The sequence below is a fragment of the Stegastes partitus genome, unplaced genomic scaffold (assembly GCF_000690725.1).
Source record: "Stegastes partitus isolate 25-593 unplaced genomic scaffold, Stegastes_partitus-1.0.2 Scaffold1197, whole genome shotgun sequence".
NCBI classification, from domain to species: Eukaryota; Metazoa; Chordata; class Actinopteri; family Pomacentridae; genus Stegastes; species Stegastes partitus.
Genome location: NW_007578928.1, coordinates 164,044 through 187,064, shown reverse-complemented (window position 1 = coordinate 187,064; position 23,021 = coordinate 164,044). Strand labels below are relative to the sequence as shown.

At 41.4% G+C, this 23,021-nt stretch overlaps 2 protein-coding genes across 2 annotated transcripts in view; both read left to right on the top strand.

Annotated features, from left to right (window-relative positions):
* mtr (5-methyltetrahydrofolate-homocysteine methyltransferase) overlaps nt 1–5,457 on the top strand; it is a 41,163-nt gene extending 35,706 nt beyond the window's left edge. The window contains exons 29-33 of the mRNA XM_008297198.1: nt 864–1,063; nt 1,341–1,541; nt 3,001–3,193; nt 3,373–3,485; nt 4,170–5,457. Coding sequence (XP_008295420.1) covers nt 864–1,063; nt 1,341–1,541; nt 3,001–3,193; nt 3,373–3,485; nt 4,170–4,259 — 797 coding nt within the window. The 3' untranslated portion in view covers nt 4,260–5,457. The remainder of the gene's footprint in view (nt 1–863; nt 1,064–1,340; nt 1,542–3,000; nt 3,194–3,372; nt 3,486–4,169) is intronic.
* Nucleotides 5,458–8,407: 2,950 nt separating this feature from the next.
* ryr2a (ryanodine receptor 2a (cardiac)) overlaps nt 8,408–23,021 on the top strand; it is a 173,064-nt gene continuing 158,450 nt past the window's right edge. Inside the window, 1 exon segment of the mRNA XM_008297199.1 lies at nt 8,408–8,479. Within this exon segment, the coding sequence (XP_008295421.1) occupies nt 8,432–8,479 (48 nt within the window). The 5' untranslated portion in view covers nt 8,408–8,431.

Here is a 23,021-nt window from a genome sequence, read left to right as displayed (position 1 = left end):
TTATAACAGCTGAACAATCCCAGTTGATTAAGTTGAACATTTGTGTGATGAATAGAAGTATAGAAACATAACGAAATTTGACCTTTTGTACGAAGGACTTAACATGGCCGCTTGTAGCCGCGATCTCATTCTTTCGGTCACGACCCAAAGCTCGTGACCATAGGTGAGGGTTGGGACGTAGATGGACTGGCGGATACAAGCGGCCGAAATGAGCTTCCTCCACAGGGTGGCTGGGCTCAGCCTTAGAGATAGGGTGAGGAGCTCAAACATCCGGAGGGAGCTCGGAGTAGAGCCGCTGCTCCTTTGCGTCGAAAGGAGCCAGTTGAAGTGATATGAACATCTGGTTCAGATGCCTCCAGGGAGGCTTCCTCTGGAGGTTTTCTGAACACGTCTACCTGGGAGGAGACCCCAGGGCAGACCCAGAAGACAATGGATGGATGGATGGATGGATGGATGGATGGATGGACTTAACATGGTCACTGATCTGGTCTGCTTTAGGTTGATTGTTGAACTGAAAAAAGGTCAAAATTAGAAATATTTCTTCTCCATTTTACATGCAAGAAATTCTTGTATTTCTAAATCCTTAAACTTTCTAGCGATCTATAGGTTCACATGCCTCTGTGACAGATTTGTTTATGTATTCGCTTTTGAATTAAAATTATGCATAACTTAGCTTCTTATGGAGAAACTAAATCAGACCCTAATTATTATTCAAAGAAGAGTATCTTTTATGCGTCTACATCCATGCCTGGATGGGGTCTTCAATGTAGAGTTGAAGGTAATAGGAAAATTGAGTATATGCTGTCAATAAGTGCATATTGCATGTTTTGTGGATTGAACTCATCACTGACCTTGTCCCGCAGGGTCCGAGGCTCGCCGAGTCTTTGATGATGCCCAGCGCCTGCTCAACCAGATTTTTGACGATTGCAGTCTGAAGGGGAGGGGCCTGGTGGGCTTCTGGCGTGCTCAGAGTAGTGGTGATGACATTAATGTCTACAAAGATGATGTGACGGTGTGCAGAGACACCAAGCCCATTGCCACATTCTGTGGCTTACGGCAACAGGTAAGGCTTTCTGCTCAAAGACGTACACAGCTTCGTCTCACAACAGCTGGTTAAGCTGGTCCTCTTCAACTTCCTCTAAACTAAAGCACTCAGTTGAATTTTTTTTTCATACTTGTTAATGATTCCTTAAGTTTATCCTGAAAATAACCAAAGAACTTTTATGTATGTAGTAAAATCGCAAATTTGATTAGTGATTTTCAAGATGGAGCCAGAAATGGATGGTAATACGTTTCCAAAGTAACCGTAACAATGTTGTGTGTGTGTGTGTGTTCTGCAGGCAGAGAAGGACAGCCACAGCTCAGAGCCTTACCTGTGTGTGTCTGACTTCATTGCCCCTGTGGACAGTGGTGTGGCAGACTACATTGGTGTCTTTGCTGTCGGTGTGTTTGGAGCTGAGGAGCTAAGTCAACAGTTCCAGGCTCAGGGAGACGACTACAACAGCATCATGGTCAAAGCTCTGGCTGACCGACTGGCTGAGGTACTGTCTGCCTTAACAGAAAATGTACATGGTCCTGAAAAACTGCGTTAGACTCTCTTGCAACAACTAGCAATAATAATAAGGGTTATATTGAGCAGCATGTTAGCAGCTCCAGGACTCTGTCTGTGTCTGCATAGGAGTTGGTCAGGTATTGGGATAGAAGCGTTCAGAGCCCAACACACAATCAGTGTCGTTATGTATATAAAACAGGCTGCATTTACAAGCATATAGCGTGGATAAAACAAGAGCTATTACACAGGCTGCTTAGGCAGCTGGATGGATGCAAATAGGGTGCATTTAATTCAATCAATCACTTGTCATACACAAGTGAGATCACTCAAAAAAACGACCAAATGCGTCCTGTATAGACACAGCCAAAAATGGACTGGTAGGGGTGGGAGTTCTTACACTGGTCTTGGTTATTCTTTGAAACTCCGAGTGCCACACAAATTTGTGAAGGTTTGCATGCAGGTTTAGTAGCAATAGTTGACAGCATACCATTGCTGGATTTAAAAAAAAAAAAAAAGAGTTGGACAAAACTACTATTGAAATATTACTGAACAACCAAAATATGGAAATGAACTGAATTTTAAAATGCGATTTTAAAGTAGTTGTGGGTTTACTTTTATATAGGCAAATAATGTAAATCTAAATAAATAATGTAACAATGCAATGCAAGATTACTACTTTCCCAGTGTTAGTAATGGAGTGATGATTTATAATTGATGTTTATCCCTCCTCTTTGCTATGTTTAATGTTATCTGAATAATTTGTGCTTTTTTTGGCATTTCTTCATTTCAATTGCAGCATATTCAGTATTTGCAACCTGTGAGTGTAGGTCTTTTTGAGAATGTGGTTGGCCCTGGGCAGGTTTTTTAGCATTCATATCCTTGGATTTTGCAAATCATTTTTTGGGATAAGTTTATGATTCATATTTTCTGTGTTAATCAAAATAGTCATTCTCTTTGTAAATAATGGCTTCCTATGGTATGTTCAGTATGTTCACTGGTTGCTTGATGAAGGTCTAGCACTGAAAGGTCAATCATAGATATATTCTTACATTCTGGTAAGTTAGACAGTGTGTGGGAGTCTGTTTGAAACTCTAAATGGGACCATAATTTACAAAATGAACATCAAGCTGTATTCAGTCATAAGACTTGTAATTGAGATCATACATTTATTAGGAAAATATTCACTAAGGTAACAGAGTAAGTGAGAAGAAGGGTGATTTTCTTATAGGCTTCCATACATCAGACTTCTTTCTGCAGCTGGAGGAGTCGCCCCCTGCTGGCTGTTAAAAAGAATGCAGGTTTAAGTCGCTTCTACATCGGCTTTACTGTTCAGACGTCCATCTGTTATTTACGGTCTGTGCTGTAACACATCAGGCCTCCATCACTGCTGTGATTGCAAGGCCAGAACCCGTGTAACCATTTCCTGCAACCTCCTGTCCATTCACTAGGCATTTGCTGAGGAGCTCCATGCTCGTGTGCGCAAGGAGCTGTGGGGTTACAGCGCTGATGAGGCCCTGCATGCCTCAGACCTTCATAGAGTTCGATACCAGGGCATCAGACCTGCAGCCGGCTACCCCAGCCAACCTGATCACACAGAGAAGACCACCATGTGGAACCTGGCTGGTGTACAGGAAAAGATTGGTGAGCGTGCTGACACCACTTTCTGTCCCCACTGCCTGACAGGGTACCATTGTAGCTTAAGCAGTAGAGAGTTGATACTTACATCGTAGGTTCTACATATGGCAGAGATCAAGTGGGATTTAGTTTTCCTTTCTGTGTACATGTATGTTAACTGCGTGCGGTGTCTTCACTGTGTGTAGGTATTTGCCTGACAGAGTCTCTGGCCATGACTCCTGCTGCTTCGGTGTCTGGACTTTACTTCTCCAACCCTCAGGCCTCATACTTCGCAGTGGGAAAGATCACCAAGGAGCAGGTTAAACTCATCATCCACATCTTAAACTGCCATCAGTACTTAGGGACAGTGTTTGTTTTGACAGCAGTTTTATAGAATGAAATGACAAAGACTTCTTTTTCAGTCTCTGGTGGAACAAGGTATGCTGGCTGTGTGCTGAATAAATATAATTTCAGTGACTCAGGTCCTTAAAGCTATACAGTCATGTGGGCTGAACAATAGGTACAGCACCAACAATCCATTCGCCTTTAGTTGAACAACTCTACACATGAGTGAATGTATCTAACCGTAAAACTAACTCTAAAAAACATATCAGTAAACCATGCTGTGGCATTGGCTGACATGTTCATTACAAAGAATTTAAGGGCTGACTAAATATAACCAGTGGTCACTTTCACCATCTCTGGAGAGTTGATGCCGTGGGTAAAAAAAAAAAAAAAGAAGGCTTTTGTGTAATCTGATATTTGCAGTGGATTTGGAGCTCAACATTATTAGCAGAAAATGTAAACCAGTAAGAATCCAGACTTTTGATACCCCTTTTACATAACCAGCAATAGTGTTGTGAAGTTAAAGACGAACAGAAAGTTGGACAAACATAAATTAGAGGTGGGACGCCTAACGGTCTATAGTAACTAACTTATCCGACTGGGACTCAAGACACAAACCAAGCTGAACTTGTATCCTCTGTGCTCATCATGTCTGCAGGTGGAGGACTACGCCAGGAGGAAAGAGACAAGTGTGGAGGAGGTGGAGAAATGGCTGGCGCCCATCCTGGGTTATGACAGTGAGCCATAGACGGATCAGAGCAGAGAGTCAGGTTTACATCAGAACCATTCCACTGTGGCTCACATACGTTGTCACTGTGGGTACTGACACAGGGACCACTGACATTCCAGAGAATATTATTTACTCTGATACAAACGCTCAGCATTTTACTCAATCACTATGTTTCTACAAATACACTGTTGAATGACAACATGACATCTTCATTGAGTTTCATGATTATCAACAGTGTAATTCTGTCAGCTTTAGATACGGAGAGAAATTGTCTGTAGCCAGTCATGTGGTGTCACATCACATTCTTTTGTGTCTTACTAGAATTTTACTTAGTGTTAAGATCCCTGTGTTGGATCAATTGTGAAATCAATATCAGTGCCTATATAATTGCTGACTTTTGTAACTACACACTACTACACTTGTAGTACAACATTTTAAACGTTTCCTATTTGGGTCATTCCCTCTTAAAGCAACAGATTTTTAGAACTATTTTTGCTCCTCCACCTCGGTTTGGGAGAATGTATTTTTTAAACATAAATTAAATATTTTTAAAGATATTTGTGAAATTTAGGCTTGATATAGCAAATGCTTTGCGAGACGATTTTTAAATGTATTTCAAAACTGCCTGCTGACCCACTTTTGACACTTTTTTTTTTTTGCGCATTTAAATTTGAGGCGATATTTTAACCCCGATATCTCATGAACTATTTGAGACACCAACTCTTCATATGGATCAGAGGGAATGTAAAGCATAAAGCAAAGGAACGCAAAACATATTGCAAATAACGTGAATAAGATCATTCTTGCTTTGACCATTTTGGGGTTCTGTAGAAAAGGCCACGTATATGAAAAAGAAGCTTTAAGATAAGTCAATAATCGTATTTGTTTCAACTGATATTTTTGACATGATTTAATAATAGTTTTCAGTCATTCTAGAAACTGTTGAAGTATAGCTCAGGCCTTCAGATATCTGAAGCTACAACAAATAATATAACTTCATCCTTACATTTCTCATTTCACGTGGATGCAGTACTAAAAGTACTAAAACCTGCTATTGATAGTCTGAGCGATAGTCTAGTCTGTATGAACAGTTTGTCTTCCAAACATGATTTCACTCTACTCAGCAGCCAGTAAATTCTAGTAAAACTTCATCCATCCATCATCTACACACCGCTTAATCCTCATTAGGGTCGTGGGAGGGCTGGAGCCTATCCCAGCTGACACCGTGGACAGGCAACCAGTCTATCACAGGGCAACCAAGCACACTCGCATTCATACCTATGGACAATTTAGAATCTAACCTCCCCATATCTTTGGACTGAACCCACACTGCACAGGGAGAACATGGAAACTCCACACAGAAAGATCCTGGGCGTCCTAACTGGAGCCGTGAACCAGGGATCCTCTCGCTGTGAGGCGTCTGTGCTAACAACCCGCCAACGTGCAGCCCAAGTAAAACTATAGATGAATACAAATGTTTAATTCTTGTTCAATTGAAAAACTGTTTGAATTCAGTATTCAAATGTTTGTACTGCATTTTTCAAAAGTTTCTGTTCAGGAGTACAGAACTAGAACCAATCCAACTTGAAAAAGAACTGTGGAGAAATGTTAAAGGCAGCTTTGGTACTGGACCATCATGTAAAGCTGTTGCCTAAACAATGGTGAACATAACCTGATCCTGACTTGATAAAAACCGAAAAGCTTTTTTAGTTTAATTGTAGAAATTACAATGATACACAGTGGCAAGTTTGATTGTATAGATTTTAAGTTCTTAAGGTCCAGTCTTCAGATGTTAATGTTGGATAGCTGGTTTACGGCTTTGCACCTTACCTGTTTTTTCAATTCACGTAGTGCCCTGCTCACTAGTTAAAAGCCAGCTGTTGACAGCGAGGTACAACTATTAGAATTGTGTACTGTGTATTCCCAGTGATGTACGTGTGTCGTATACAAGATCCTGAAACATCTCCAGATGAGACAAATGAAAAGATTTTTTGTGTGCAAGATGGCTGCCGAAGTGCTCCTGTCTTATAAGCCCTGATGCTGCAGAAACTGAGCTCACTTTGTATGGAACTTGATACTTGAATACTTCTTACTTTCTTTTAAGAAAATGAAGATTACTGATGGTGATATTGCTGACCCTGCAAAACACAAGTGTTCAGATGTACTGCTCTGTGTTTTTTTTCTGACCTTAAAGTTTTTCTTCAGTCATAAATTAAACTCTTTAAAAAATCACCTCTGTGTACTAGTTACATTTTAAGATTTTTTTTTTTCCATGAAGATAATCCTTTTCAGCTTTAAAATGGTTTAGATGCAACTCCGCACTGCTGATTCGTTTAGAATATGCAGATCTCTGAAGTACCCACCACTTATCTCCACACTCCACTCTGCATTCGCTGCAGCTTGAGCACACCAGCTCACCATTGAATCTGCTCAAGCACATTAAAAAATCTTTTTCAATGGTAATTCAATTCAATTCTGAAGGACAATAATGATGCAGGACGCCCCACCCTGCCAGTTGACAGATTGGTTTCTGAGGTTTGCCACATGTGAAACCCTGGAAGTCTGAATCTGGGTGCTGAAGCCCAGATGGACATGTTAACTGTACTTTTAGTAGTAGAATTCTTTCACACCCAGCTCAAGACTGAAGGTGACTGGGCGGGCTGAGTCAGGACAGTGTGGGTGCAAATATGGTACACGAGTAAGTGGAGTATGTTCCACAAAGAGCTGCCTGCTGTGAAGTTGGAGTACCAATAGAGGGCCACAAATGAGTGCATCAACACTTTCATGTTCAGTGATTTGATCAGTTTCAGTCACTTGAGATGCAACAAATGCATCAATTAAGGGAGTGACATGAAAGTAGATACGTCAAACTTTAGTGTCCTAAAATGGCGCTTCAGGAAAACCCCTCTAACCACTGAGGGACAACCCAAGACCACAACAGATCACGACAACTTCACATTTTGCTGAAGATTAAGTGTGTTTGCATTAAGAAAAACACTTTTCAGCTGCGATTTTGGTATTTTTTGTTGGAGCTTGAGTTGCTGAACACAAGAATGTATAACATTGTTCCATAATTGAAACATGAAGGAAGATAGAAAAAATTACGAGTTGAAAAATTAGAGGTTAGAGAAAGTCGTCCTACAATTTCTGTTGCAATGAATTTGAGTTTGACAGTTTCTTATCAGTTAGAGTTTGAATCAAAAATACAAAAACTCATTTGAGTTAGATTTTGACCCTTGTGGCTACATTTCTATTCCAATTATGCACTTATAGAGACAAATTTGTGTATTTTAGATAAGCTTAGGTGTTTTTTATGGTCTCTGAAAACCACTGTTTCAGACTCTAGCTGGTCACACTGATAAAACCTCTGTAAAGCTGCAAAAGCCTTCACTTTTAAGGGAAAATATCTCCAAAATTAAACATTTTTAGTCCTACATTACAAGGTCAAAGCCCTGGGAGTATTTAAAGTCTTTAATAGGGTCTGCAGGTGTACGTATGTCAGAACAGTTGAGTGGGTTCAAGAAAAAGTCGGTGTTTTTCCATAGATCCTATTCATAGGAACTATAAATTAAGTCTATAATCGTAATAATTACAAATCCTATGACCTTCTGTGCTGCCTGTAGGCACCAAGGTTCTATCACACTTGGACTTGTTTTGTGGAGCTCATGCAGGTTGTTTTCTCTTGACTGGATCATTGCTTTTTTTTGCTTTTTTCTTGGTTTTGGTTAAAGGGTTTTAATTGAATTTTTCCGTTTTTATTTTAATTGGATTCTTATTTGTTCTTGAAGGGTTTTTTTTTTTTTTTTTTAACATGCTTTACATGTTAGTTTGGAACCATGTTTCAAGCTTGAATGATATTGGAGTTACAGTGTGACGAAGAACATGTGGAAGAGAACTGAATAACTGATCACATCGGTGGTGTGACTTCCCGGTGCGGCCACCAGGAGGCGACACGTGTCCAACGCACCGCCGGGGCGCGCGCACACTCGCCCTCAGTCACACCTGTGCAGCTCCTCCTCTAGCGAGCGCGCCGCCAGCCAATCAGAGAGCAGCTCCTCTCTCCCCCTCACACACACACACATACACACACACATACACACACACACATACACACACACATACACACACACACAGGCAGCCCGTGCTCCATACGCAGACACAGCACGAGCCGCTCCGTGTGAACGCTAACCATGGCTGAAGGAGGAGAAGGCGAGGACGAAATCCAGTTCCTGCGGACAGTAAGCGCTCTTTCTTGTATTTCTGGGTGTTGCGGCGTCTCTCCGCTCGGCTCTGTGTGCGTGTGTGGGCAGGGAGTTTACCGCATTCAGGCTGACAGCTCCTCCACATAACAGTCATTGGTCAGGGAGTCCGCAGGATGCTGACAGAGGACTGGGAGGATGGAAGAGGTGTGAAAAGATGCCGGTAGACAGGAAAGAAGGACGGGAGGAGGAGAGCAGAGGTGGAGGAAGGTGGAGGAAGGTGTGGGATGCGTCCGGTGTCGCTGTCATTGTGTCATAGAGGAGCTGAGCAGCATGCAGACTGCGTGGAGTGGCTTGGTGGTGTGTGTGTTGGGTGGATGCGGGGCGCAGTGCGGTGCAGAGTGGCAGCATGAAGTCTGCTGCATCTGCTCCGCTTCACTTCAGCTCCACCGACGCAGTGTCAGACTGGACTCATCAGCTGCTCCTCCACATCACACGAGCTGTTGCTTTACACAAAGTCAAACGTGAATAATCACGTGAACGCACTGCACCGGAGTGTTTTTTTTTGCTGTTGCCTTTATGGGAGAGAAATGGGCTCAAATGTCTTCAAAAAAAATGTCTCATATAAATGAATATGCATCTAAGTTGTTTTGTCGTTGATGGTGGGAGTCTGATTTGCAGCCTTTTGTGTCAGAGCAGTGCAGTTTGTCTTGTTTATGGGGTTGTTGCTGACAGTATCTTGACATCAAAATAAGGCAGATGACTGCAGTGGTATTAAAATGCAATGGCTTCATTCTAGAAGATGCTTGGAAGAACATGATGCTGTGAGTAGAAAGGTTGGGATTTTATTTACATTTTAATCTTTTTTCCCCCCCATATATTATTATTGAGCTAGATGATGGATCATAAAGTGAGGGGAGTCACTCATAGTCACAAACCCACAGTCAGCTCTGCAGTTCTACAACCATTAGAGCTTCTCTGGGCTCCTTCTCCAGCTCACATCCTGCCTGCTTCGGTTGAGTCGCACAGCTCTCATCATTGCAGCAGCCTGATGAGCTGTGCAAAGCTCTAAAGCTCACTGTACACTACCTGCTCAGCAGCAACCAGCAGACGGACATGGTTGGAGACGAGTTGGCGAGCACAGTGGAGCAGATATCTGCTAAAAAAATAAAAAACCAAGATATTTCCCTCAGAAGAAGAGAGATAAAACAGACTGACACAAACTATAAATCCAAATGAATGATGATATTTTCCAGTCTGTTGGATGTTTAAATAGTAAATGAAATAGTCTGCTAACATATAAGCCATATCAACCTCAACAGGGCTACTATTTTTTCAATTAATCAATTAATTGTTTAGTCTGCGACGCGTCAAAAAATGTCCAAAGAAATTCTTTGCAGAGCTGAAGGCGACTTCTGCAAATGCCTTTTGTCAGCAGATCTGCCATCAATTCATCTTTTACAAGGCTTTTCAGTTTTTGTTGAGATTCCTCTTCATGCATATATTGTGGTGAATGGTGCAGAAATAAACTAGAAAATGTTCCTAATATTTTGTCCAGCGCCAGTAATGTACATTAAGGGAGCCTGAGATCAGTAGCTGAAGGTATCAGGGCATCCTTGCTCGCTGCCTTCAGGACTCAGATAAACATCAGACAACTAAGAAATGTAGATTTTTTTATTATTTATTTTTTTAGACATGACTTTGAGGTGAGCAGAGAGCCGTGGCAGCATGAGCTCCTGGTTACTACACAGAGCAGCTTCCAACAGGCCACCAGTTGCCATCCCAGCATGCGGTCGCCTCTGAGCCATGCCTGCAGCGTGAGGTGCTGCTCTGTTGGCAAAGCCTGTCTTCAGATCTAATTCCTCCACATAGTGACCGAAGGGTGACGATAAATCTGTAGCAGCAGTTATTTATTTTGTGTGAGGTTTATTTCTGGTTTTTGATAGGTAGGTAGTATGTTTTGTCTAATTCTGTGTTTTGATTTTTGTTTGATTGAATACAGGCAGTAGTAGCACAACTTAGAGCTATATGGATTAATGTGCCCGAGAATATTAATGGTATTTATTACCGTCTGAAGTTGTTTTTTTGTTGTGATGAAACTTAGTAGTTTTGTCTAATTTTAACAGAACAAGACGAGCACACAAAGATGTGAAAGAGTTAAACAGCTACTGCTTCACATCTATTACTATTTATAGCTCTGAAAAACTGCTAATTTTTGTGTGTGACTTATTTTCTGGCATTTTGTGGACTACTAGTGGAAACAGTAGTTATCAGTTCAATCAATGATGAAGGCATTTGTTAATTTACAGCCATGAATGCACACATCTACAAACATTTAAAGAAAGAAAAACAAGTAAATAGAACGCATACTATCAGTTTGACGTTGGGACTCTTAGTTATTCAGTAAACATCCACTACTTGTGTCCACAGAGGATACACATATGTATACATAAAACAAAGAACTGTACAGACTAACCCTGAAGACACTATTTAGAATCCATGCCATTGGGTTTTACTGATGCTGTATTTACTAGTCAATCAAAGAGTGAAATTAGAAGAATGAATGTTGTGTAATCTTTTGTGTAACAGCCTATTAACAGGTTTACATTCCCACTGACACTTCAGAGTCACTTAGGAAGGCAATCGACGGAGCCAGCAGCTGTTTCTTGGTGCAGTCCAAAGCATTACGAAAGCATTCAGTAGTGGGTGAAATCAATCGTAATAAATATAAATTCATAACAGTCAATAGCTGCAAATGAGGGGACGCTGAATGTCAACTCAGTTGTTAAAATTGGTAATAATCAGAGGATCTCAATTTACACATTAGTATTAACTGACCAAATGTTCGTAGTTTTAAACCCCACTGTCAGAGTGGTGGCAGCAGTGGTATCAAGATTTCTGTAGAGAACTGGAACTATTAAAATAGGACTCAAGCTAGTTTTATTAAAATTTATTTAAAAGGTTTTAAATATTTACATTCCTTTGATAGGCAAAAAACATAATTTTCATAGTTGTCAGTATCTGTGTTGTAGGTTTAGAGGTTAAAATTTCCTAAAAACAAATTCAGAACCTCCCAAAAAGAGAAAGAATTATGAGTTCTACAAACAGAAATCTGTTCAAGTAAATGATTTATACAAAATTAGCCAAACTTTTCAGTATAAATCTTTTACCGCTGTGGGAAATGCTTTTATTTTAGGACAGTTACATTCAGTCACATCCCTGACGCTTGATCAGCACCATGTTCTATGAAAACGACAGCTTGTACATTCTGTCCATTAATGGAAAGTAATGTTACAGTTGAGGCAGGTGGGTGGAGGTGTTTGTCTGTGTGCCTCAGTTCTTGTTCCAGAAGATGGGTCTAATTCCTGCTGCTGGAGACCGTCCATCGTCACTCTGGTATTGGATGGTGATACTTGAGGTGATAAACGGAGATTGAGGTACTTCTCTTCTCCGTTGGCACAGGTTTTGTCTTAGTAAATATACAGTCTGTCGCTCATCTGTCAGCCGTTAAGTTACTCTCTCCTCCAGTTTGTGGCCACTGCTGATATCTTGTCATCTCAACAATTCATGTCAAATGGTGTTCTAAGGCTATATGGAATGCGTCCTCCTACAGTCTGGTTTGGAGGTCGGAGTGCTTCGTTTTGCTTGTGTTGCGGTGTTTTTATGCAAAACTTCCACTGAATAAATATCTTGCTAGCATGTGCTGTTGCATTTCTCCCTTTGCTTTGTGAGAGTAACACTGATTCAGGTGAAATGATGGATGCGTCCATCTCATAGCATGATAGTGTAGGTAGGTAGAGTAGCAGGGCTGACTGAGGACACTGATGATGAGAGGACCACTGCACAGACACTAAACACTGACATCAAAGAGAGAAGAGACAGGAACACTGTTGTCTAAGGGAAACTGATTCCTCTGAAGAGTTTACTGTTTATAGAAGCAGTAGACAAGAATATCCTTCTTTAACATGCCAGATGATGATGTTGTAAACGGAAGGCTCTTGAAAGTATTTTTGTCGCAATTTAGAAAAAAATATATTGTTTCAGGCTCCTATTCCAATTCATGGTACACCAAACCAGTCTCTCAGGTTCATGTTTCACTGAATTGCAATAATATATAATAACAGGCAGTTAAACAAACTGCTCCTGTTAAAGTCAGAGTTGGCCGGAGTTCTGTAAAGGCTCATTTGTTATTGTTGCAGTTCGCTGCTCCCTTCTGCTAACACAAGTCTCCAGGGAATAGCTTATAGAATATTATTAACAAAAAAAAAACTTTCTTGCAAAGCCAGTTATGAAGTTATTACACTCAAAATCTGCTTTAACATTTGTCTTTAACCACAAGGTAACTCAGGTGTGTGTGCTCTGCACCACACAGGCACTACGCTGCTTCAGCAGTGTTGCCACATCAAAGTGGTAAAAATTAAACCAGCTTAGAGCTCAACAATCATTGCAAAAGTTGGCCCATTTTATTAGGGTCCGAGGACCCCTACTTTTATTATTCCTGTAGTTTTTCTTTCTTTCTTTCTTTCTTTCTTTCTTTCTTTCTTTATTATTATTTGCTTGACGCACGCAAAACCCTTAATTTGACCACCTAAACACGCTCAAAAACTCACCAAAATTGGCACGCACCTCCGAATCAGCGAAAAATTTGATAAAATGAAAAAAACAAAAAAACAAAAATGCTTTCTTGCGCCACCTAGTTACAGAAAAACACACTAAAACGGCCCCAGCGTCCAGTAGGAATGTCGTACAGAGATCAAACCAACACCAAAAGGACACCCCTGACCTATCTCCAACAGGAAGTCGGCAATTTGCCTTTCAAAGTAAGAAAATGAGTGAAAACATCTTTTGGAAAAACATTATCTTGTCTGACACCGTAAATTGTATCAGCTTGAAAATCGCACAGGAGACAGAGAAGGCCTTCATGTACAAAAGTTCTGAAGGGATTTGGTGTTTCTCAAACGGTTTTCGAATGGCGAGCCATTAAATTTGATGAGCTTCCGCAGCCTCGGCTCATACTTTGTATGGCTGTCTATGGGGGCATGTGCCGACATGCTGTGACATTTGGTCATCTACACAAAAAACTAAAGGGCCTACAGCTTTAAAACTGACACTGAGGGCTTCCTAACAAGATTTCCCACAAAAATATGTTGTTTTTACACATATTTGGTGAAAATTGTGGCACTAAGGGAGAGTTAAAGTGAGTAAAACTCTCAGCTCTCTCAGCCGGGGCATGAAGAACGATGACATCGTCACAGCTCAGTGCAGCAGGTCATGTGACTCACTGACAATCTGAGCAGAGACAGAAACATGGCTCCTTCACCTTAAAGCAGGTTAAACTTGAAGAATGGTCAGACGGGCATGAGGTTGCAACGCGGACCGAGGACCCGACCAACGCTGCTTGCAGCTTTAATTTTTATGGAGATTAATGTGCTGTCTCCTGAAAGTCTATATGTTTATAGGATTCAGGTGTAGATGACAGGGTGGGGTGATATGACAACGTTTTCCAACTAACGATATATTTGTGGAGGTATGTCTCTAAAAATATACACTGCTAACAGCAAACAATTGTCCTACACACTTGGAAAATAGTGAGAGGATGTCAGGTGAAGGACACTTCCTCTTGCAGCCTCTAAATTACTGATTTGCACAGTTTTTGTTTTCCATGAGAGTCAAGGTGGCAGGACAAAATCAACAGGAGACACTTTTACCACAACACACCTAAAGTTATACCAACTATTAAGCATATCTGCCTAATAACCCACCAGCCACAACGTCCAATATGTACAGTGCCTTATGAAAAAATATTTACCCCCTTTTAAAATCCATTGAACACTTTTTTGGCAATTATTTGAAAAAAAAAAAAAAAAAAAGACTGATATCCAAGTGAAACAGATTTTTACAAGGTAATGTCAATGAATTAAAAATAGAAAATGTAAAATAAGTGATTCCATATTTTTCATCCCTTTTGAGTTGACTCGCCTAATTCAAGACAGGTGCAGCTAACTGGGACTACAAGTCACACAGTTTGTGAAATAGAGATCATCTGAGTGCAACCTGATGCGGTTTGCAGGAGAACTTTGGAGGCTTTGGAGAAGATTTGTTTTCCCGCAAGACAGTCAACTGAAGCATAAGGCCAAAGCTACACAGAAAGGGTTTCAAGACAATAAGTTGAATGATCTGGAGTGGCCGAGTCAGAGCGCAGACCTTTGATCTAATGGAGAATTTGTGTCTGGACTTAAAAAGTGCTCCATACAACCTGACAGAGCTTGAGCAGTTTTGCAAAGAACAATAAAAGGGGGCTAAATGCATTTTATAGGCACTGTAGCTAATACACCCAATACAATCCTTAAAAACAGTCTAAATTAATTTCAACAAAAGCCTAATATTCAGTGAAAATGTTGCATTGCTTCAGTGATTGTACTGTTTCACTGTTAATCACCCTGAATCATCCTACACCCGTCCACTATTTACTGACCTCTCCAGCAGCACTGATACCCTTGTGGTGCTACAGAGGGCTGCCAGCACTGCAGTCAGTCAAAGTCTGACCAGGTGGTGGCAATGCCATGTTTGTAGCCTATACTTCCATTGCGTGTATGCATAGTGTAGTTGTTTTGATTATTTTTGTGAGGTTTCAGATGAGGTGACCCACCTCAACTGTGAAACACTGCATGAACTGAGCTATCCAACACTTTAGAGTAGAGATCTGAGCAGTGGCGTGAATACTCATTGATTCTTTATGTTGTTAGTGACCCCACTACATTTCCTCTAGTGCCCATATCAAGCGCACCCAAATGGGTATATTAACAAGAAAAGTACATCTGTAGAGCATGAAAGTGTCACCCAGAAGTTGAGGTCATTACGTTTCGATTCAAAAAGCTGGACGAGTGACATTTGCTATTCATTGTTAATGAGACCTGGCTTTGCAGTCCTGCTCTGCATGCCAATCTCAACAGCCTGAAAATGCGCCCAAGTACACTACAGGGGAAAGTTGACAGTCACTTGACTTCATGCAAATATCCGCTGATGCAATGTGAGCGACAACCCAGCTAGAGCCAATCGCAACAGACAAGGCATGGACTGGGGTTGACTCCAGTGGAAATAAAGCACCTTACAGTAGTAAAACTGATCAGCAAGCACTGTAAGTTGATAGATGTCTGTAAACAAGGTTACATGGTGTTTATAAGCTGGACCAGACTGTAGGAACAATAGACAGGTGTGTGGGGAGGATCAGGATCAGGTGGCAGGCAAACTGCCAGAAATACTGTTGCTATGGCCCGGAAAGTTCCATAAAAATTCAGGCCCCAGGGGATTTAGAGGGGATGAGTCGAGAAGTGGAGGAAATGAAGATGGGTAGGTGTCACCAGGACTCTCACTTTGAAAAGTGTCCTGTGAGTCAGTTACAGATTACAGATGTGTATCTCTTTGTATACAGATGACGTGGACACTAGTAGATTTGGATTGATGCTGACCAGCTGTCAGCAGCGCTGTCATTGATCTATAGCTGTAAGACTACAGCTGTACAACTGTGCTCTCCATCTGCTTGAAAATGGCTTGCGATAGAATTGTCAACATCATTCTGACTGCAAATAAAGTTCACATTTCTGGTGCTGTTGTAAATTGCAGCACTTCCTGCTGACCACAGTGTATCATAGAGTCAGCCTATGTTACAAACTGCTATATTTTGGACCTTTACGTAGAGTATGTGTTATAGCTGTAAAGTCTATTATGACAAAATGTTTTATTTGAGTTATTAATGATGAATTACCTTTAAAAAAAAAAAAAAAAAAAAAAAGCAGAGGAGTAAAGAGGTTTACTTGCATTTAGGTACTTTAGTTTGTTGATTAAGGTTTGAATCATTTTATGTTTAGGCAACAAGAAAAAAACATGTATGTAAAAAATTACACCTAACAATAAATGAGAAATATTAAGAAAACAAGTTAAACTTGGAGGTGCACATGGTGCAACTAAACTGAAGTCGCTGCAATGTCAGGAGGTTCAGGTTTAGAGGGGCTGGCCTAAACCCAGCAGCACTGAATCAGGAGCCCACACCAGCCCCCATGTGCATCCCAACACAAAGTCCGTCAGCCTTGGAGCCGTGCATTGCTTAGTTGAAGATTTTGGTGAAACGGGCTGTTTTTAGACCTCTTAGTCCATCTTGGAAGGGCGAACACCGATCCCCGCCAGCAGCAGCCTCCAGCAGGGGAAGGTCTGCAGGCGTGAAATTGAATAAGGACAGGCCCAGGCGGCTGTGGACTAGCATGCCTCGGGAGACTTGGACGGCAGCCACAGAAGAGCGACGAGGGCGAAGGTGCTCCATTCTGAAGGCATGACAGGTTGTTTATGAGCCAGAGAGGCAGCGCACTTGGAATCTGTTCATGCAACAGCACTTTGCAGGAAGTACTCAGGCCACAGGTTACTGATGAGGACGCAGTGCATGCTGTTTACACACCTAATGTACAATGAAATTCACATTTCCTCTGTTTTCATATGCAGGCGGTAGTTTGAAATTTTTTTTATACAATTAGCCATCTTGACGGAATATTAAACATATAATAGTTTTAGCTGTTGAACACTGATGTTGTATGTGGCAGATAAGAGCAGGCTGTATGGTCAGGGAGCTGGCATGGAGGTGTGGTGGTTGGCCCTGTAGCTTCACAGCTGGTAGGTCCTGGTTCTGGTCCGGGGTCTTTCTGTGTGGAGTTTCAATGTTGTCCTGGTGCTGGTGTGGGTTTTCTCTTGGTGCTCAGGCTTCCTCCCACAGTCAGGCTGTGCAGGCTGTAAACTAAGCAAGACGTGCTCAGGCTAGTTAGGAGCTGTCTGTCTCTCTGTGTGGCACTGTGATGGACTGGCCACCTGTGCAGGTGAACCCTGCCTTCACCCTGAGTCAGCTGGGATGGACTCCAGCCCTGGGCGACCCTGTGAAAGATAAAGCAGTGTGTAGAAAATGGATGCTCAGGTAAATCACGTTTTGTACTGGTCGATCTTAATGAAAAGTGCTACGTTAGTGATCACAATAAATGCTGTTCAACTGTGATTCATAATGTCATATCCGTACATATCCATGTAAATTCATCATGCTTCATCTGTACATGTGAAGTGTGTGCATAGTTTTTATTATATCCTTTTTTTTTTGTACCTTTTGTAATTCTTGTCCTGCTTCTTTCATGTCTCATCTCCGTCTAGCTGCTGTAACATGTAAATTCCCCCAGTGAGGGATCAATAGTTTATCTGATCTTATCTGTGATACAGCTCCTTGATTATCAGTAGTTTATACGGTGCAGGAACGGCCCATGCATCTCATTATTTTTTATTAGCTCAGCCTTCTCACTGCATCACCACTGGCTTTACCAACAATGCAGCTATCTGTCAACAGCTGTTTGCTCCTGCCGATAATGTTTAAGCCTACTGCTTCTGTATGTCTTTGCTGCTCCTGTGACCAGGGCACTTAAAGCAGCAAAGTGATCTCCGTTTACAAATAAACATGCATTTTATATTTAGAAATGCAGAATTTGTGATAGCAGCTGTAAATTTACATCCAGGTTTTTTGTTATCCCCTTCTCTGTACATCTCCACCGCCTCCTCTTCCATCTCTACCTTTCATCTTCCTCCACTTCCCCTCCCTCTAATCCTGCAGCACTCCTGCTAAGTGCACTTTGAATGCAGATCAATACATGGTTACTGGTGACTGTTGATGTCTCAGCACAAAGTAAACAGCACTGCAGCAGCCATGTGTTTGCGCTCATTTAATTTCTGTTACAGGGAAATGTCTGTGTTTGCGGAGCGGAAATGGGCTGTGCGCAGAATTCCACTGGAGAGCCACTACAAGGGAATTAAAGGGACACTCCATGGATGATCTATTTTACCTATAAGCAAAATAACATAAACAGGTCCACACGACATACATACGTGCATACGCATACGTTGTTTGTGTTATGTTTTGTTTGTTTTTTCTTGACATTGAGTAGGTAAACACAGTAGCAGTGGGCTCTGCTTTTAAGTTGAACTGAAGGTGCCAGTTTTCATTTTCTCTGTTTCCACCCATGCCAATAATATGTATTACTAACTTTCACTATGACTCTTTAATCAGTGAGATACAGTCCCATATAACTACTTCTCTGAACAAAATGCTAAAAGGTGTCATTTGTGTTGCAAGCATTGTTGAAATTCTGCATCAGTCACATGCTCTGTCAGCCAATCCATCCACCAGCATTCTAAAGGATAGCTCTGGTTTATTTCAACCTGGCATATTTCCCATTAACTTGGCTCTTGCAGTTCTATGGGTCATCCTAACTTTGCACTCTTCACCTCCATTACAGACAAAGAATTTGCTGCTAACTGCATTAGGGAGTCCAGTCTGGGCAGCTTGGCAGTTGACTCATCCTGTGTGTTAATACAAGCCTGACAGTTTGTTAGCATGCTCCATTATGGCACAATATGACAGGCTAAAATAAACCTGAATCATACTTTAAGGGTATATAACAGTATATATGATAACATGCACAGCTGCTGGAGTTCTTTGTCAGAGGATATATTGGAGTTAGTTTTCCTCCCACCACACAGGGATCCTCTCCCCCGTCCGTCCTGTCACCCCCTTAAGAATGTAGTTTTTACCCAGATCCTTTACAATTGTATAAGCTAATGAAGGACACCAGGATTCTCATCTACGTGACTTTAAGAAATAATCTAATTTATCAAGTGACTGTAACCAAAGTGGGAGTGATATTCGCTGGTAATAGGAAAGCGGGGAGTGGTACACAGATATGTGAGAGTTAGTCATGGCTCAGTGAGTGAGGATTGTGGTTTAGAAGCAGCCATGCAGAGCTTGTTTGTGTTAGTATAAAACTCACTGTACTCACTCTGCCACTTCAGCACTGTCCTAGATTCTTCAAGGGAGCTCAGTTCCCCATGTAAGGACATGCTGACCGACCGCTGGAGCAAAACAAATTTTTATTAACAGACACTACAGGCCCAGTACACAGTTTAATACACAGATGAAGGTTATGAACACTGCTGCTGAATACCGGCAGTACAGAGAAGAACACAAAGCATCAAACTTTCTCACTCTGGCTTAGTGTCACATTGAACAGTTATCTGTGCTATAAGGTATATTAGATCCCTTTATCACTCCATCAGAGAGTGTGTGTGTTTTTTCTTTTCTTTTTTTTCCCCCCTCCATGATCTTGAAATTTTCCTGTGGTTTGTCATTTGGCTGCTGTCCTTGGACAACCCACACAGGCACAGAAAGAACATGCAAACTCCACACAGGAGGGACCCAGCAGAGCAGCACGTTCAAACCCACAACCTAGTTGTTGTGAGGTAAGAGTTTTGACCACTGCACTGCTGTGCCACCCTGCTCTTGGTTTAGGCGCATCAAATTTTTAGACTCAAAACTAAAATGTGTAGGGAAGTGCAGGGAAATGTATGCTCAACTGCATTAATGAATGGTGATGCAGAATTATTGCACAATCTGACTTTGCATTCAGCCAGATCAAATCAGACTGTGGTAATAATACTGTGTATGAAGCTCTTCTTGTTGGCCGTCAAGCAGAGTTTCAGAATGATCATTTAAAGGAAACGTTATGTATTAAAAGCTCGGCAGCTGGCATCTATACAATATAGAGGCTGAAATGTGAACAACAAACAAGGCAACTGGACTCACATATAATCAGTTTACAATGTCTAATTTCATTTAGCAGACACTTTTATCCAAAGCGACATACATCTCAGAGTAGATCACATTCATACATCAGTGGCGACAGAGCTGCCATGAAAGGTGCTGCCTGCCATTGGGAGCAACTTTTGGGTTCAGTGTCTTGCCCAAGGACACTATGACTGTGACGGGCGGGGATCAAACCACCAACCTTGTGATTAGAGGACAACTGCTCTCCCACCTGAGCCACAGCTGCACAAATAATCAAACACATTTATTAAACTGACAACATGATAATAACCACTAATTATGACATAATATTTACACACACTAAGACAAACAACACAAAACAAACAACGCTGTGACTGGGATGAAAGACAAAGGGGAGAGAGAGAGCACCATATACCAATGTAATTGTAATATTGATGTAATGTTGTGGTGAATGTTACAGTGTAATATTGTGTTTTGTGATGAAGGGGAGAATGGAGCACGGCTGAAAGCTGCCAGTAATAAGGTGGAAGGCTAGGTGGGAATTTTGGTCAAATTAAAATGTAGAGTAATTGTCTGTTTGTCTTGATGTGACTTTGGGTTGAGTTGTGGCTTTGTCAGAGAGAGTGGAATTCTTTTGGTTTTTTGAGCAAGATTTCATCCCCAACTTCCTGCGGGATCAAAAGCTGGTGGTTCTGGTGACCATTTGCTCCTTTGTAGGTTGCAAATGTGGTTGTGGTTCAAATACACATTTTGGGTGTCCTCGTCTGGAAGTGTGTGCTATGGAATCCTCTGAAGGTCCACCTTCTCTACTCCTGAGAGCACAAACTTTATTCTATGCTGACACACCCTGAAGGCTTTTTTTTCCCTTTTATTTTCCACATCTGCCGTGTTGCTTATTGGTGTCTTGACTCTTTTAATTGCAATGGACCCTGTCTCCTGTCAGAGGATTTAAAGGTCCTAAATTTCAAAGATGCAGAAAGGGAAAGAAAATCTGCTCTTTCGTTGTTTTACAGGCAGTTATGGCTGGTTGGTCTTACAATAGGGATATCACAGTACAAGTAATTTGGTAGTTTTTGCCAATACCACAGAAATTCAGTGATTTATGATACCAATTTGAATACTAAACATAGTTAAACCAATCAAATCAATGTCTTTCAACATAAAGTCTTTTATTTAAAACATGCGTGCGTGCGCGCGCACACACAGACACACACACACACATACACTTTATTTTAACAGACTGAACAGTAATGATGAAGCTGAGTTGCACCCTGCTCGTATCTGAGCTGTCACTATACGTTAGCTTTAACTGTCCAGCGTTTGCCTGTGTCAGCCATGTTTAGAGCATTGCTTCAACAAATGCTGCTTTCGCAGGTCACAGACAACACCAGCACTCAGGATATGGACTCTGGGACAACAAGATGTTGTTATGCAGTTAACAACTGAAATCCTCTGACACTGTTTCACTCCTTTTAAATTCTGCGGAGGACTAGAGATGTCTGTCTCTGAGCTACTTATACAAGTTTGAGGTTTTTCCTCCTTTGTTCAACATGCTCTTTTGCTGTAACTTGTCCCTGAGCATCCAACTCCATCACGACATGTCTTCATACATGACTACGGTTTAGATCTTCACACCATCTCTGGCAGTGATGATACTATCATGTCATTTCTAAATCACATGAGGTCCCCAGGTAATACTAGTCCTGTCTGAATAGATTTTTAGACTGATTATAGATCTACAGAAAAGCTTAATCAGTAATACTGGCTTTACATCTAAATCAGATTTGATCTTTTACCCAGTTTGTTCAATGGTTTCAACTAACAGTTTGGTGTGTGGAAAATGTACGTTGACGTTCTTCATCAGTATGCAGTTAAGATTTTAGCTTCATACAGAATGTGTTAAAGATTGTCTTTTAGATCTGCATAAGCCGTGGTAGCACAGTGCACTTTTTTTTAATATTGTGTATACAGATAGGAAATCTCAACATCAGACAAGTACAAGGACAGTGGATTTGGCTTTTAGAAGTAGTCCTCAGTGTCTGCTGAAAAATTCCTTTAAATCAAACAACAGCAACATGCAGGGAGGTCTGATGGATCTGGTGCGGAAGCTGTCCTGTGTGGTGGAGGGTAAGAGGCTGTTAAATTAGGTGGAGAAATAACGGAGAAGGCAATATTCCACCTTCGGCTGTCTGTGCGCGCACACACACACACACACACACACGTGCACACACAAAGAAACTGATGAGCCATTTTTCTAAGTATAAAAGTTTAATGACTTCCCTCCTTCTTTTACAAATGTTATGTCCTCTCTCTGAGCCACACAATTCACTGAATATCTATCAACCAAACACTGCTCCAGTGTGAGTGTGTGTGAGAGTGTAAGACAGTGAGAGGGATCGGACAGACAGGACACAGTGCACTATCCGTGTGGCTTTGAGGACTGAAAGAAACCACTGTCTTCCAGTAGGTTTGAGTCCAATCAGACCTGGAGCATGATGCTCTACAGTCCTCATCATGCTGTTCAGACGTTGTCTCTCTGTCATACAGAGGTGTCTGTCATGTTTATGGTCCTTACAGCTTTACATGACAAGACATTTCCGCCATGTGTCATGTGCTTTCAATGATATATAGCACAGTGGAGAAGTAAATAACATGTTAAGATGCATTAAGATGATGTGAGACACATTTAGTGTCTCACATCATTTGCCATCTGGCTGAACCAAACAACCAACTGTGGATCAGCTCACTCGTCTCTGCATCGGTTTGTGCTTCCCCCTGGCAGATTCCTAAGCATTCAGATTAGAGTGTGGAAGTTGAAAGGGGAAACAATACTCCTGCAGACATAGATAATAAATGTATTACAGTCATTTTTCAGGTACAAAACATATTCAATCTCTTTTGTACAAGTTTACTTAAAACTGGCTGTTTGACAGTGTCTTC